At 45.5% G+C, this 17,587-nt stretch overlaps 1 protein-coding gene across 1 annotated transcript in view; it reads left to right on the top strand.

Annotated features, from left to right (window-relative positions):
* Positions 1 to 770: 770 nt before the first annotated feature.
* Positions 771 to 17,587, top strand: part of dok6 (docking protein 6) — a 405,108-nt gene continuing 388,291 nt past the window's right edge. Inside the window, exon 1 of the mRNA XM_048529673.1 lies at positions 771 to 979. Coding sequence (XP_048385630.1) covers positions 914 to 979 — 66 coding nt within the window. The 5' untranslated portion in view covers positions 771 to 913. The remainder of the gene's footprint in view (positions 980 to 17,587) is intronic.

Raw genomic sequence — 17,587 nt, forward strand, 5'->3', positions numbered from 1 at the left:
AAGCGACATCATTTAAATAAGAATCTGCCTGTATTCAGACAGCTGTTTGGCGTTCGCCCGCTGGCTTGAATTACAATTGATTATGACCACTGACTATAAAAAAAGCTTTGGGTCTCCAGTAAGTTTTTTTGGAAGAAGTGCGATTTGTTAGTGGAGAGTTTTACTGTTCACCTGTCTGATTTTCGGGATGCTGTTGTCGGTGACTATTTTTAAAAAAACATTGAAATCGTTTTAAAGGTATTATTATTTTAAGGTACGTTATCCAGCAACTGACTTTATTTGAAAAAAGTTTTTTTTTGAGCGCAGCTCACTTGAAACAGCAGAGCTCCTTGTAGTTTGGTTTGGATTAAAGCTTCACTCAAGAGCACATCGTTATTTACGGGGAGCTTTGAGCCAGTGATAAATAATACAGCATATTACCGGATCTGTAGAGCAACCTAAATTGTACATTGAGGAACACTGCATATCTTTCCTGCAACAATTTTTTTTGTACAGACTAAAACCAAACCATGCAAAAAAAAACATGCCTCTTGAAGGCTGGCAGGTAAAAGTTGAAATGTAGTTCATTTCTTATCCTCTCTGTTCATTGGTGTGTGCATTGCCCAGGCTTTTTATATTTGTATGTGTGTTCCAGTTTGCTACATTGAGATAAGGACAGAGGTTGAAGCAAACCCCCTTTAGAGAGCTGGGGATGGTGTGATCCAGGAAGCGGAGTAGAGCTGAATAAATCAGGTGACACGCTTCATCTCCCTGTTTAGATGGAACGAGCCTTGGAAGCTGGCTGCACAGATACAGGAGGCGAAGCTTGAGCGTACAGTCCGGGAGTGGAGCCGTTGGGGAAAGAAAAGCTGGCAACCGCAAGGGGACCTTTGCTTTTGGCAGCCGTGGAGAGGAGGAAGGAACAACACCGGCCATGGCTTCAAATTTTAACGATATAGTGAAACAGGGATACGTGAAAATCCGCAGCAGAAAGCTTGGGGTAAGGAGAGAGACAATGTGTTAACAACAGCTGGATGAAACAAAATCCGGAATGGTTTTGGGGGGTGGGGGTTACAATCCTTGGGGGCTCTGCGTGGCTCCAGGCTGGGCTTTTGGACACAACATTCGTAGAAACTGTTGCTAAAACTGAACATTTTAAGACATCAGCTACAGGGTTGTATTCTCCACAAACAAAAATAAAATCAGCAGGTCAAATACAACTTCGCGTCAATCGCTCTGCTTTCTCATTCTCTTATAGCCTCAGTGCTTATTCCCATTGAGTGCAGAATTCGTGAAGCACGGAATCGTGCTCTGGTTTTGTTCTGTCCACAAATTAAGATATGATACGATATGATGCTTCTTGTGCCGTGCAGAAGAGCAAAGTTTCGGCTAACATAAACCGCAGCTTTTAAAACCGGTGTTATTTCCAAACCTGTGGTGCTTTCAGGTGGAATGAGCCTGCAAACCAGTTCGAAGACTTTCTGCGAGACAGCTGTGATTCCGTTTCCTCCTATGATATTTGTTGTTAATCGTTAACAAAAACTTAAATATTGATTATTAATTTTGATCACACTTTGCTCCATAGCTCATCTTCTGCTATCAGATAATGCATGACTTATTTCATGGTGTATCTGTGGTGAATTGTAACTGATGAAAGTTGTTTACGATCTAAGAATGTTTTACTAATAGTAGTGCAATGGCTACTTTCATGCTGTTTTTTTTCAGAAATTTGCTTTTGTCGGAGGCTGTTAGCCACATTCACCGTAGATCGAGTTATGTACTGCCATCCTGAATCTGTCACATTGGGATGCTGTATTTTATTGTTTATGGCTATTATGTGAATGCATTGTATCAGGGTCAAAATAGAGGACTATTGTGTGTGTGAATGTGAGTGTAGCAGTAGGACAGCAAGGAACACTTGTGTGTTATATCAGGATGTAAGTGTCAAAGTGTATGATTTTGAGTACAGGAGCTACCAGAACTTATAACAAGAACATGCAGTGAAAAATGCATCAAGGGTTTGACAAGGAATGCAGTTTAAAGAAGTCTAGTCATTTGTTCCTTACCAAGAAACATTTCCTTTTTCTAGTTAAATGAAAACAGCCACTTTTTACAGCAGACTCCCATTTCATTTGCAGTTTTGTTTGTAGTTTTGTACCAACTGTCTCAGCCCATTTGCTCCAGGTCGATATAACAAATAACTTACTGATTCAACATTTGCTAGAGCTGCAGCAACAACTTTTTATTGAATATTCTTGATGGGTAAAGCCAGGAGATGTGTTATTCCCCCAAAGCTTTATTAGTCTGGCCCCAAATTTTCTGATAGTTGTGGACCTGCAGCTCAAGTAATGTGTTTTCAATCTTTGATAAAGATTTGTGTGAACTGTGTAATGTTGCTTGACAGACCTTTACACACGTTCATTTATCTAGCTTGTAGTGACTTTCGGCTGTGTTTTGCCATGCAGATCAATGATTTGTGACATGTGGATGACTTTAATTTGCAAGAAATTTCTGAGGAAAAAATGTGAAAGTGCCACCTTGGGCAGCTTACAACCGTGTGAAGCACAGGCACCTGAAATGAGAAACATAAAAAAAATCACTGGCATTTTGCTCAGTGCTACATGATAAGACATTTACCATGGAGACAAAAGTTTTTAAATCGCTACATTCAGCTTCGGTATCACCATCCTGATGAGATATCACAAATTTTTCTTGGTGTGGGAGGCATTAATGGCTTATGTAAATGCTGTTCAGGCTGACATTCATGAGCAGTTTTTTTTGTTTAAAATGTATTTGGAGATTTGTGCTTCTCAACAGTGAGCATGTTAAAGCCGGATGATTGTAATAGGCAAATTGTAACCTTCAGCCGATGCATGATAACATGCAACAATTTTAACTATTGCACAGTTATATCTATTTAATGTGTATACTGGTTTTAGTTCACATTTGTTTTGATCTCAGTATTTATAAATAGAATTTGTTATGAGGTTTCATTTTTTTAAACATTAGCCATATGAGAGTTAGAGCTGTAATGTGATCATAATTTCAGTCTTGGTGCATTACTGGTCAAAATGAGAACATCTAAAATGGCAGTAGATACTCTGCAATTTTTCTAAGTATTTCAACTCAAAAGCATAGTCAAAGTTGATAACATTTAGGTGGCCAAAATGATATTAGTGGGCTTTGTATAACTGTTGCCATCCAGGCTTGTATGTGACTTGGAGCATGAGGTATGAATCAGTGATGACGACCATGTTGAGATTAGCCTACTTAATGGCATAAATTTTTGAGATTTTCTGAGCTACTTTTCAGTTTTTGCTATTCAATTGAATCCTAAGACAACATGGAGTGTGAAGCTGGATGAACACAGCAGGCCAAGCAGCATCTCGGGAGCCCAAAAGCTGACGTTTCGGGCCTAGACCCTTCATCGGAGAGGGTTCTGGAATAAATAGGGAGAGAGGGGGAGGTGGGGCAGCCCTCCGCTCCCTCCGCTGCAACCCCAACCTCACCATCAAACCCACAGACAAGGGATGCGCAGTGGTAGTGTGGCGCACTGACCTCTACATCGCCGAGGCCAAACGCCAACTCTCCGACACCACCTTCTACTGCCCCCTTGATTATGACTCCACCCCCAAGCACCAAACCATCATCTCCAATACCATCCATGACCTCATCATCTCAGGAGACCTCCCACCCACAGCCTCCAACCTCATTGTTCCCCAACCCCGCACGGCCTGTTACTATCTCCTTCCCAAAATCCACAAACCTGCCTGCCCTGGTCGACCCATTGTCTTAGCCTGTTCCTGCCCCACCAAACTCATCTCCACCTATCTGGACTCCATTTTCTCCCCTCTTGTCCAGGAACTCCCTACCTACGTCCGTGACACCACCCACGCCCTCCACCTCCTCCAGAACTTCCAATTCCCTGGCCCCCAACACCTCATTTTCACCATGGATGTCCAGTCCCTATACATCTGTATTCCTTATGTGGATGGCCTCAAGGCCCTACGCTTCTTCCTGTCCCGCAGGCCCGACCAATCCCCCTCCACCTTCACCCTCATCCGCCTAGCCGAACTCGTCCTCACCCTCAACAACTTCTCTTTCGATTGCTCCCACTTCCTACAGACAAAGTGGGTGGCCATGGGTACCCGCATGGGCCCAAGCTATGCCTGCCTCTTTGTAGGTTACATGGAACAGTCCCACATCTGCACCTACACAGGCCCCAAACCCCACCTCTTCCTCTGTTACATTGATGACTGTATCGGCGCCGCCTCTTGCTCCCCAGAGGAGCTCGAACAGTTCATCCACTTCACCAAGACTTTCCACCCCAACCTCAAGTTTACCTGGGCCATCTGCAACATATCCCTTACCTTCCTGGACCTCTCAGTTTCCATCTCAGGTAACCAGCTAGAAACTGATATCCATTTCAAGCCCACCGACTCCCACAGCTACCTAGAATACACTTCCTCACACCCACCCTCCTGCAAAAATACCATCCCCTATTCCCAATTCCTCCACCTCCGCCGCATCTGTTCCCAGGATGAGGGATTCCACTCCTGCACATCCCAGATGTCCACGTTCTTCAAGGACCGCAACTTCCCCCCCGCAGTGGTCGAGAACGCCCTTGACCGTATCTCCTGCATTTCTTGCAACACATCCCTCACACCCCGCCCCCTCCACAACCGCCCCCAGAGGATCCCCCTCGCGCTCTCACACCACCCCACCAACCTCCGGATACAACGCATCATCCTCCGACACTTCCGCCGTCTACAATCCGACCCCATCACCCAAGACATTTTTCCATCCCCACCCTTGTCTGCCTTCTGGAGAGACCACTGTCTCTGGGACTCCCTTGTTCGCTCCACACTGCCCTCCAAACCCACCACATCCAGCATCTTCCCCTGCAACTGCAGGAAGTGCTACACTTGCCCCCATACCTCCTCCCTCACCCCCATCCCAAGCCCCAGGATGACCTTCCGTATCAAACAGATGTTCACCTGCACATCTGTCAATGTGGTATACTGTATCCATTGTACCCGATGTGGCTTTCTCTACATTGTGGAAACTAAGCGGAGGCTTGGGGACCGCTTTGTAGAACACCTCCGCTCGATTTGCAATAAACAACTACACGTTCCAGTCGTGAACCATTTTAACTTGCCCTCCCATTCCTCAGACGACATGTCCATCATGGGCCTTCTGCAGTGCCACAATGATGCCAACCGAAGGTTGCAGGAACAGCAACTCATATTCTGCTTGGGAACCCTGCAGCCCAAAGGTATCAATGTGGACTTCACTAGCTTCAAAATCTTCCCTTCCCCCACTGCATCCCAAAACCAGCCCAGCCTGTCTCCGCCTCCATAGCCTGTTCTTCCTCTCACCCATCCCTTCCTCCCACCTCAAGCCGCACCTCCATTTCCTACCTACTACCTCATCCCACCTCCTTGACCTGTCCGTCTTCCCTGGACTGACCTATCCCCTCCCTACCTCCCCACCTATACTCTCCTCGCTACCTATCTTCTTTTCTCTCCATCTTCGGTCCGCCTCCCCCCTCTCCCTATTTATTCCAGAACCCTCTCCCCATCCCCCTCTCTGATGAAGGGTCTAGGCCTGAAACGTCAGCTTTTGTGCTCCTGAGATGCTGCTTGGCCTGCAGTGTTCATCCAGCTTCACACTTTGTTATCTTGGATTCTCCAGCATCTGCAGTTCCCATTATCACTTGCACAACATGGAGTGTTCTTTTTTAAAAACAAAAATTTGCTATTTATAATGTAAATGCATTGGATGGGATGCAGGACTATTTTATAAATTTTAAACAGTTTTGTTCATTTAACTTTGGACTCAGACAGATTTCAGTGAGTTCATCACTGCCAATTGGAAAGGTAATGAAGCAAATAGGGCAAGAGGCCCCAAGTTCAGATCTAGTTAGTGTTGAACTAGTTGTCTTCATATCAGTAAGTACATTGGAATTGACCTCCATATCCAGGCCTTGTACTCCTGATTACTACTCAGGAACTGATTTTGAATGTGTATGCATGAGAATGACAGGGAAGTGCCGAGGTTTGGCCTTGGCAGTGATGCCTTCCCCAGTTAAATAGCTTGGTAATCCCTGCTGGCACTCCCATGTAAATGCTGGCCACTTGTTTGAAGTATTTGATAGTCTGCAGAACTTCAGCCCAATTTGGGAGCCATGTTTACCATAAAGACGCTGAAATAATAGAACATTTCATTCTTCTGTAAGTGATGACCAGTGATAAAGTATTGAAAGGAAATTTTCCATAATCCTGATCACAGATTTTCCAAGCATGTCTGTGTTTGCCGAAAACCATACAGCAGTGTTTATTTACTCCTGAAATCTAAGGAGACCAAATCTCTGTTAAAAGGCAGTTTTTTTATTTGACAGAATGGGGCTACCCTTCTGCTCAGAGTCCAGTCTGTTGAAAGATTCATTTGCTGTTGAACCCAGCCAGAGTTTTATTTTTGGCGTTGTAAAATGTTAAATGTAGAGCCAATCCACACTAATCCCTCTTGAGAGGCTTTCTGTTTTTTTAAAGAATGTATTTTAGTTAATAGTTGCCTTAGTGCACACCAAATCCTAGTCCTTCCTTGAGTTTTGTCCTGTCTAGGTGTTGGTTGCCCTCATTAACAGCCACTATTCACCCGTGAATCAGCTGATCTCTGCAGTCTGTTGGTAGTTGTACATTGAGAGAGTCAATGCTGCCTCTCTTCCCTTTGCTATGTTTCTGGGAGAGTATTCTGATGAAACAAAAGGATGAGTCAATGTACCTGCTATGAGATAGGATGGGGTGACAGCATCCTGCTGGGAATGCACCCTTGATTCCTTTGACCTGCCTGTCTTGAAGAGCATTACTCTTCCTTTGATTTTATTTGCTTGTGGAAATGTTTTATTGTTGCACGTCCACACAATTAAATTGCACATTATTCCTTTAATAAGCCCAATTCACTTTGCTGTCGAATAGCAGGATGGGGGTTTTAAGGTTGTGCCTTCCTGCACAGTTTGCAGTTCCAACTGTGCCAATGCAGCAAGGTGCCGGAGAATGCCAGCTGCTACCCCACAGGAAGGGAGGGAAAGTTGGAGGATCACTCATCCAACCAACCTTGTGGCAGCATGTACTGCCACAGCCTGAATACGCGGCTCTCAGTTGTTACCTCGAGAGAGTGTAGGAATGAGGTCGTCTCGGTAACCACTTTTGTGAATCTTCAACCCACCGCACGTTTGAAAAATATTATAAAACTAACTGCTTGTCAATGGAAGTAACATTGATTTTAATATTTTTCAACTGTTGTAGAATGTCATATGCAATCAGGTTGAGTGGGACAGAGCTTTGAAAATTGTCTTTCAAGGACATGGACTGAGATTAAATACCAAGTGTTTCTGATCCCAGTGGCAATGTTGACTGAAAATCAGTTTTCCAGTTTATAGCTGAGAGCATAACAGATAAGATTTTACATTTTAAGCTATTTATTGTATCGAACAAACTAAATGTGTTAAAAACTGAAAGAACTACGGTTGCTGTAAATCAGGAGCAAAAACAAAGCTGCTGGAAAAGCTCAGCAGGCCTGGCAGCATCTTTTGAAGTAAAAAGCAGAGTTAACGTTTTGGGTCTGGTGACACTTCCTCAGAATGCTGCTGAGCTTTATCAGCAACTTTATTTTTGAAACTAAACATGCTATTGATTAATGAAATGTGAGGCTGGATGAACACAGCAGGCCAAGCAGCATCTCAGGAGCACAAAAGCTGACGTTTCGGGCCTAGACCCTTCATCAGAGAGGGGGATGGGGTGAGGGTTCTGGAATAAATAGGGAGAGAGGGGGAGGCGGACCGAAGATGGAGAGAAAAGAAGACAGGTGGAGAGGTAGGGAGGGGATAGGTCAGCCCAGGGAAGACGGACAGGTTAAGGAGGTGGGATGAGGTTAGTAGGTAGATGGGGGTGTGGCTTGGGGAGGAAGGGATGGGTGAGAGGAAGAACAGGTTAGGGAGGCAGAGACAGGTTGGTCTGGTTTTGGGATGTAGTGGGCGGAGGGGAAGAGCTGGGCTGGTTGTGTGGTGCAGTGGGGGGAGGGGATGAACTGGGCTGGTTTAGGGATGAGGTGGGGGAAGGGGAGATTTTGAAACTGGTGAAGTCCCTATACACCTGCATTCCGCATGCAGATGGCCTCAAGGCCCTCCGCTTCTTCCTGTCCTGCAGGCCCGACCAGTCCCCCTCCACCGACACCCTCCTCCGCCTAGCCGAACTCGTCCTCACCCTCAACAACTTCTCTTTCGACTCCTCCCACTTCCTACAGACTAAGGGGGTGGCCATGGGCACCCGCATGGGCCCCAGCTATGCCTGCCTCTTTGTAGGTTATGTGGAACAGTCCCTCTTCCGCACCTACACAGGCCCCAAACCCCACCTCTTCCTCCGGTACATTGATGACTGTATCAGCGCCGCCTCTTGCTCCCCAGAGGAGCTCGAACAGTTCATCCACTTTACCAACACCTTCCACCCCAACCTCAAGTTCACCTGGGCCATCTCCAACACATCCCTCACCTTCCTGGACCTTTCTGTCTCCATCTCAGGTAACCAGCTAGAAACAGATGTCCATTTCAAGCCCACTGACTCCCACAGCTACCTAGAATACACCTCCTCCCACCCACCCTCCAGCAAAAATTCCATCCCCTATTCCCAATTCCTCCGCCTCCGCCGCATCTGCTCCCACGATAAGACATTCCACTCCCGCACATCCCAGATGTCCAAATTCTTCAAGGACTGCAACTTTCCCCCCACAGTGATCGAGAACGCCCTTGACCGCGTCTCCCGTATTTCCTGCAACACATCCCTCACACCCGCCCCTGCCACGACCGCCCAAAGAGGATCCCCCTCGTTCTCACACAACACCCTACCAAACTCCGGATACAATGCATCATCCTCTGACACTTCCGCCATCTACAATCCGACCCCACCACTCTAGACATTTTTCCATCCCCACCCCTGTCTGCTTCCCGGAGAGACCACTCTCTCCGTGACTCCCTTGTTCGCTCCATACTGCCCTCCAACCCCACCACACCCGGCACCTTCCCCTGCAACCGCAGGAAATGCTACACTTGCCCCCACACCTCCTCCCTCACCCCTATCCCAGGCCCCAAGATGACATTCCACATTAAGCAGAGGTTCACCTGCACATCTGCCAATGTGGTATACTGCATCCACTGTACCCGGTGTGGCTTCATCTACATTGGGGAAACCAAGCGGAGGCTTGGGGACCGCTTTGCAGAACACCTCCGCTCAGTTCGCAACAAACAACTGCACCTCCCAGTCGCAAACCATTTCCACTCCCCCTCCCATTCTCTAGATGACATGTCCATCATGGGCCTCCTGCAGTGCCACAATGATGCCACCCGAAGGTTGCAGGAACAGCAACTCATATTCCGCCTGGGAACCCTGCAGCCTAATGGTATCAATGTGGACTTCACCAGTTTCAAAATCTCCCCTTCCCCTACTGCATCCCTAAACCAGCCCAGTTCATCCCCTCCCCCCACTGCACCACACAACCAGCCCAGCTCTTCCCCCCCACCCGCTGCATCCCAAAACCAGTCCAACCTGTCTCTGCCTCCCTAACCTGTTCTTCCTCTCACCCATCCCTTCCTCCCACCCCAAGCCGCAACCCCATCTACCTACTAACCTCACCCCACCTCCTTGACCTGTCCGTCTTCCCTGGACTGACCTATCCCCTCCCTACCTCCTCACCAATACTCTCTCCACCTGTCGTCTTTTCTCTCCATCTTCGGTCCACCTCCCCCTCTCTCCCTATTTATTCCAGAACCCTCACCCCATCCCCCTCTCTGATGAAGGGTCTAGGCCCGAAACGTCAGCTTTTGTGCTCCTGAAATGCTGCTTGGCCTGCTGTGTTCATCCAGCCTCACATTTCATTATCTTGGATTCTCCATCATCTGCAGTTCCCATTATCTCTGATGCTATTGATTAAATTATTTTTGGTGGCAGCCTCTTAATGCTACAGATCAAAACTTTAAACACAGCTGACAAAAACTCTTTCAACGTCAGGTGTGTGTTATGGTTTCCTTTTTAAGTGGACATTAAGTTCTCCTGGAATCAATAATTCTTGACTCCTAAGGACTTAACTTCTGATCCTTTCTCTTTCCCAGGATGGTAAGTTTAGAAGTGAAAACTGTGTCACAGTGAACGTTTTTCTCAGGACATTCTCCCTTAGCAGAAACTAAGAGAATCACCCCACTTCACTTTTAAGTCTGCATGATTTTAGTATTTTTGGTCCCAGTTAAAAACTTCCTCCCCCTCCCTTGTGGTGAATTGCAGCCTATAGGTGCTTTCCTCCCTGATGTTGGCAGATTAACTCTGTCTTTAGGGATATTTTAGAACTCCAACCCATGTGAAATCCCTGAGAGGCTGAGAGCCCAACTCTCTCGTTCCCTTGGAAATAAACAGTTTACAATTTTTAACACCTTTACTTGAGCTGAGGAGACTTGTAGTCTTTCCACTGTTAGTACGCTTGCTGCTGCCATTGTCTCCAACTGTAAATAACTTGCACCTTTTTCTTGTCAGAAGACCCTGAACCCTCTTCAGATTCTTAAATGTCACACCATGGAGGCAGATTGCAGATCAACATGACCCCCTTCATTTTACAATAATTTAAAGAGACAGTCCAAAGATGCGACAATCTAACCTCATCATTGTAACACACAAGGTCAGTGTTTAGGTCTACAGGCAGCCCACAGGTTGTGAACAGGTTCCATTTTGGAGCTTGCTCACTCAAAAGTTGATTTGTACGTGAGTTGGAACATAATGCAGGACAATATAAAGTAGCAGTTCTTAAGCACAGGATGTGTTAAAAATGTCAGATTTTAAAAATCCTTGTATGGGATCAATGTGTCAGTAAGTTGGACATTCATAAATTCTGTATTTCAATAAGGAACTTTATCTTGTCAAATTGCGCATTAATAGCATCACTTTCTCAATTTTGTAATTTATTTACCTTACTTATTTGGTCTTTCCTTTCTCTGTCAAAATGCAACAGAAGTAGATTTGGTTTCTCCCACCCATTGATTTGGGATAGTATACCTGATTCTTACTCTGCTCTACCACTCAGGATTTGAGGGAATATAAAGTTCACTTAGATGTGCGACAGCAACGAGAAGACCCAGTCACCTAATGACTTTGGTTGAAATAGCTCAATATTGTGTCACTTGAGTAAGGAGTCTGTGTAATCTTAAACTGCATAGCAGCAATTAGCAAGTTCAAACTCTCCAATTAGAAGTAAATTCAGCTATTATAATTCTGAACCACTGACAACAGTGATACAAAATGACTCTCATATCAACAAAATAACTAATGATTCGGACCTAGGGGTTGGAGTGGGTTGAGCCTGGGCAGGGTGGCAGTGTCCGGTCCTGGGAGTACAGATTGCTGGGTTAGGATGCAATTACCCTGAAGAGGTGTAGTTAGGTGTATCTGATGCCAATATGGGGTCAGTTGAATAGTTACTCAGGAGTTACACTATGTAGTCTAATGTTTTCCGAGTAACTATTTACTTAACTGCAGAAGTCTCCAAATTTTCCAATTTCAATAGATAGTTTTCGAGGATTCCAGGTGCAGGGGAATTGCCGAGTGGAATCTTCAATTTTTCAGCCAGCTCTGTCAGAGTTTACTACAATGGGGATTCCACAGGGCCCTGTGAGTGACACCTCTATGTTGGAAAGCAACAGAGTGGGCATTACAAAATCCAGGCTGATGTTTTGAGTCCAGTGTGACTTCATTTTAAGAATGAAAGGGGGCTGTAATATCAACAGATCAGGCCTGATCTGTTAGATTTTAATTCCTGATCATCTGTGGTTAACACAATTCTGCAGGTATGCAAATACATTCCTAATAATATATGTTTGCAGAAGCCCCCTTGGGTATTTTGACAGGTGTCCAAGGGCATTTTGTGGAATTAGAATGTTCTGTTTATGCTGCAATTGTTGCTGCAAGGATCAGTTTTACACTGTCTTAGTAATTATTTCGAAAAGCGTGCAATGCTGGGCTTGGATTGTGAGGTGTGGCCGTGAATCAGAATTAAAATGACCTTTTGCAGTCGTAGAGATGTACAGCATGGAAAAACACCCTTCGGTTCAACTCATGCATGCCAACGAGGTATCCTGTATAAATTTAGTTCAATTTGCCAGCCTTTGGTCCATATTCCTCTAAAACCTTCCTATTCATAAACCCATCCAGATGCCTTTTAAATGGTGTATTTGTACCACCCTCCATCACTTCCTGTGGCAGCTCATTCCATATATGCACCACACTCTGTGTGAAAACATTGCCTCTTAAGTCCCTTTTATATCTTGCCCCTCACAACTTCAACCAATGCCCTCTAGTTTTGGACTTGCCCACCCCAACCTTGCCTATTTACCCTTTCCATGCCCTTCACGATATTATAGATTTCTACCAGGTTACCTCTCAGCCTCCGATGCTCCAGGGAAAAAAGCCCCAAAGTTACACACTCAGTAAGCCATATATGTAAGGATCACAGTTGTGAGTAAAATTAGTGTACTGTAGATGCTGTAATTCTGAAACCAATGAACAGAATGCTGGAGAAACCCTGTAGGTCTGGCAGCATCTGTGGAGTGAAGAACAGATTTGCTGCTTTGAGTCCAGTCTGATTCTTCTTCAGAACCTCCGTTACCCAGTTACAGAAGTCTGAAGAAGAGCCCTTTTGAAATCAAAATGCTAACTTGGTTTCTGCCTCCACAGATGCTGCTGGATCTGCCAAGTTTCTCCGGCACTTTCTACTTTTGTTATACTTTTGAAGTTAATTTACACACTTGAAAGTATTATTAACTGCTTGTTGTTCTTACCATATTGACTTGTACATAAAGTGTGGAGTATCTTAGAACAGCCCCGGTATTGCTTAAGATTTGTTAGGACTTGGTGTAGAAATAATGAAATGTCCCTCTTTATTGTAACATGATTCTCCAAGCAGTGTTGTTCAGAATAGATCATGCAGCATTAGAGAAGTCACTGGATTGAATGTTAATTCTGCTTTTTCTCTGCAGATGCTGCCATACCTGCTGTGGTTTTCCAGCATCTGTTCTGAGGGACTGGAGATGCTATTGGACTTGGCCCTCTGATCTTTCAGTTGTGGCAGTAACATCCTTATTGCTGTGTTTTTGGTAATCGTAACCTTTCATTTTTGAGGCAGCAAGAGAATCCCATTAGGAAAAGCTAAGATTCATGGCTAATTTGGATCTGAATTCATAGTTAATCTTCAGAGCTTTTCATTACTTAGAAGCCATTGAGGAGAAAGTCAAATTGTTTCCATTTACTGACTTGGATGGAAGGAGACCTTTTTAAAAGGAGCAAAAAAAAGTTTATCAAAATGGTTTTTGACTCAAACGTTTGTAACTTTACAACAGTGTTTGTTATTCCAGTTTTTTTTCTGGTTGCCACACTGATTTAGAGATAAGCACATCAACTGCTAGAAATAGTCAGGACTGGCAGCAGCGAGAGAGAGAGCTTCAGATTCATGACCTGACGTCTAAAGGATTGCGGTCAGAGCTATGCCTACTTTGGGAGTGAAGTAAGACTGTTCTAGGCTGCAGTGAGGGTTAGAAAGGACCTTGGAGACAATAAGGACTGAATATGCTGGAAGCCAGAGTTGACAGGTGTGAGACTGGAAAAGCATAACAGGTCAGATAGCATCTGAAGAGCAGGAATATCAATGTTTCAAGTTGAAACCCTTTGTCAGGACTGTGGAGGGGGAGGGTCCCCAGAATTAAATAGGGTGGGGGGGGTTTGGAGCTGGGGTGGGCGTTGAGGGGGTAAGGGTAGGAGAGATGGTGATAGGTGGCTGCGGGTAGGAGGTATTGTGATTGGGCAGTGGGAAGGGTTAGGTTAGGTCAGGGAGGTGAGGAGGAGGGGGAGGACTGGCAGTGGAGGGATTTGGAAGCTGGTGAAGTCAAAGTTGAGGCCATTGGGCTATAAGTTCCTAAGGTGAAATATCAGGTGTTGTTCCTCTGATTTATATTTGGCCTCACTTTGACTGAGGGGGCATCCAAGGATGGATATATCCTCTGGGGAGTGGGAGGTGGAATTAAAATGGTTGGCAACTGGAAGGTTGGGTCAGTTGATGCATGCAGAGCACTGACGCTCTGTGAACTAGTCCCTGAATCTACATCTGGTCTCCCCAGTACAGAGGAGATCACGTCAGGAGCAACAGATGCAATAGATCAGGTTGGATGAAGAGTAGGTGAATCTCCGCTGGATCAGCAAGGATAGTTTGGGGTCTCGTTTGTAGGGGAGGAGTAGGGGCAGGTGTTGCACTTCTTAGGGTTACAGGGAAAGGTAGGTGTGTTGGAGAAGTTGATGAGTGTGGAGCTGATAAGGGGGTTGTGGAATGTAAGGTCCCCGCAGAAAGCTGAGAGGGGTGGGGAACAAAATATCTTTTTGGTGGTGTGTCTCATTGTAGGTGGCAGATATGTCAGAGGAGGTGTTAGATTTGGAGGTTGCTGGGGTGGTATGTGAGGACGAAACGGACTCAATCCTTATTGTGTTGGGGTGAAGGATTTTGAGAGAAGCATAGGGAACAGAGGAGATGCGGTTGAGGGCATTCTTAATTACAGAGGAGGGAAAATTATGGTCCCTTAAGTAATCGGATATCTGGGATGCCATGGAGTAGAGCGCCTCATCCTGGGAGTAGGTGCGGCAGAGGAATTGAGAGTATGGGATAGAATTTTTGCGGGAGGGTGGGTAAGAGGAGGTGTAGTTGAGGTAATTGTGAGAATCATTGGGCTTGAAATGGATGTCGGTGGTGAGATAGAGACGGAGAGGCTGACAAAGGGAGGGAAGTGTCAGAAATGGTCCGGGTGAATTTGAGTGGAGTTGAAGGTGTAGGCGAAGTTGATGAACTGCTCAAGCTTCTTGCAGGAGCATGAGTCTGCATTGATGTGGATGTCAATGTAGTGGAGAAAGAGGTGAGGGATGGTGCTGGTGTAGTTGTTGAAGAGGTACTGTTCTGCAAATCCTACAAAGGGGCAGGTATTGCTCCGGCCCATGCGGTGCCTATGGCCACCCCTTTAGTTGGTAGGAAGTGAAGGGGAGGGAAGAAAAGTTGTTGAGATTGAGGACCAGTTCAGCCAAGTGAATGAGTCTGTCAGTGGAGGCGACTGGTTGGGCCTATGGGAGAGGAAGATTGAAGGGTTTTTAGGCCATCTGCAGGGGGGATGCAGATGTACAGGGACTAGACCTCCATGGTGAAGTTGAGGTATTGGGGCCCAGGGATTTGAAAGTTTTGTAAAAGGTGGTGAGTGTGGATTGTGTCACAAATGTAGATAAGGAGTTCCTGGACCAAAGGAGAAAGAACAGATTTGAGGTGGGAGGAGATGAGCTCAGTGGGCAGGAGCAGGCAGAGACAATGGGTCGACCGGGGCAGTTGCGTTTATGGATTTTGGGTAGGAGATCGAAATGGATGGTGTAGGGTTGTGGATCTATCAGGTTGGAGGCTGTGGACAGGAGATGTCCTGAAGTGATGAAATTGTTGCTAGTCTGAGAGATGATGGCTTGGTGATCAGAATGGGGTCATGATCAAGGAGATGTTAGGAGGAAGTATCAGAGAATTGGCATCTGGCCTCAACAATGTAGAAGTCAGTAAGCCATACTATCCCCATTGTTGGTGGGTTTAATAGTGAGCTGTGTTTGGAGTGAAAGGAACAGAGGTTTGCACATTCCAGTTGGGAAATGTTGGAGTAAGTGACAGGGATGGAGAGATCCAAGTGATTAATGTCTCAGTGATAGTTTGAAATGAAGAGGTCGAGGGAGGGTTCGAGGCTGGGAGGGGGTGTACTAGAGGATGGAGTCTCCTGGAGGCAGGAGAAGAGATTGTTAGAGAGTGGGTTTGATACCCATACGAAGAAATAGACGTGGAGGTAGAGACGGTGTAAAGAGTGCTGAAAATCATGGCGTATACAGAATTTGTTTATAGGTGGATACAGAGGAATGAAGTTGTGCCCTTTGCTGAGGACTAAGCATTTGGCCTCAGTGAAGGTGTGGTCCAGGGGAATGGTGACTACCCAGCAGGGCTTGGGGCTGGGGCTGGGTGGAGAGCTGGAGCCAGAAACAGGGTTGGGGGGGGGACTTCATCTGGAGTAGGTGTGTGCACTAGAGTGGCCACGTGGGCAGAAGCGGAAGTAACACTATCGTGACTGACATCAGCAGTCACATGGTCATCAACATCAGTAGGAGTGGGGTAATAAGGGATCCTGGTAGCTTTTTGCATGGTTGTGTTTCTGATCAGTTTTTCTTCAATACGTACCACTTTTCTCAGTCAATACACCCTATTTTTCCTCTCTGTGTTAAATGTTATCCTCACTTCCACCTTTGAATCTCTGCTTATTTGCTTTTGCTTCCCCCTTAATACCAGATTTTCAGCTGTAGCATGGCTGCTCTCTCAATGGACTATGGTGCTCAATCCTTAATCCCCGAGTTTAAGAATAAATTAATAGCAGATAAAAGTTTGAAACAAGTTAAAATGTGAAGGCTAAAATGGCAAAACCCCTGGGAAGTACAGTATGCTGGTGAATTAATGTGGGGATCTTTTATGGAGTAAAAAGTAACTGTAGTACTCTCTCTGTTTGTTTGTTCCTTTTTTCTCATTGTGCCCTGTAGGCTTAAAAAATACTTGTGAAGTAAATGGTGGAAGTGTGTGAGGTAATATGAAGGTGAGCCTAGAGCCTTACTGAAAACTAGAAGTGGCAGTTTTAATCTTAATGGGATTAAAAAATTGAGGAAAAACTAAGAGGAATGACAGAGTTCAAGTGTGAGCTGGAATCATAGAGAAATAGAAAGAGAGACTGGATTTTTAAAAAAATTGTTTGTGAGATACAGGTATTGCTGCCTAGGTCAGCATTTATTTCTCATCCCATATTAGCCTGGAGAAAATGATAGTTAGCTGCCTTCTTGAACCTTGAAGGTCCTTGAGCTGTAGATACACCCCAGTGCTGTTGTGAAGGGAGTTCCAAGACTTTTATCCAGCAAAACTGAAGGAACAATGATATATTTTCATGTCAGAATTGTGTGGCTTCGAGGGGAACTCAGATTTGATGTTCCCATGTATCTGCTGCCCTTAACCTCCTAGATGGTGGTGGTCATGGGTTTGGAAGATGTTGTCTTGATATATTTCTGCAGCGCAGCTTATAAGTAGTACTGCTACTGCATAGTGGCAGGCAGCGTGCCAGTCAAGTGGGCCTGGATGGTGTCAGGTTCCTTGAGTGTTGCTGAGCTGCATCTAACCAGGCGCGTGGAGAATATTCCATTACATTCCTGACTTGTGCCTTGTAGATGATGGACTGGCTTTGGGGAGTGACAATTTCAGTTAGTCACGGCAGAATTCTTAGCCTCTGATCTGCTGTTTTAGAGACTACATTTTCTGGTTAACATTAATCCTCAGAATGTTGATACTGGGGTACTTGGCAATGGTAATGACCTGGCACTTGTGAGGCATGAATATTAATTGTTACTTAAAGCAAGCCTGGATAATGTCTAGGTCTTACGGTGCATGGACATAGGTTGCTTCAGCATCTGGGGAGTGGCAAATAGTG

This window comes from Stegostoma tigrinum, chromosome 5 (genome assembly GCF_030684315.1).
Source record: "Stegostoma tigrinum isolate sSteTig4 chromosome 5, sSteTig4.hap1, whole genome shotgun sequence".
Lineage (NCBI taxonomy): Eukaryota > Metazoa > Chordata > Chondrichthyes > Orectolobiformes > Stegostomatidae > Stegostoma > Stegostoma tigrinum.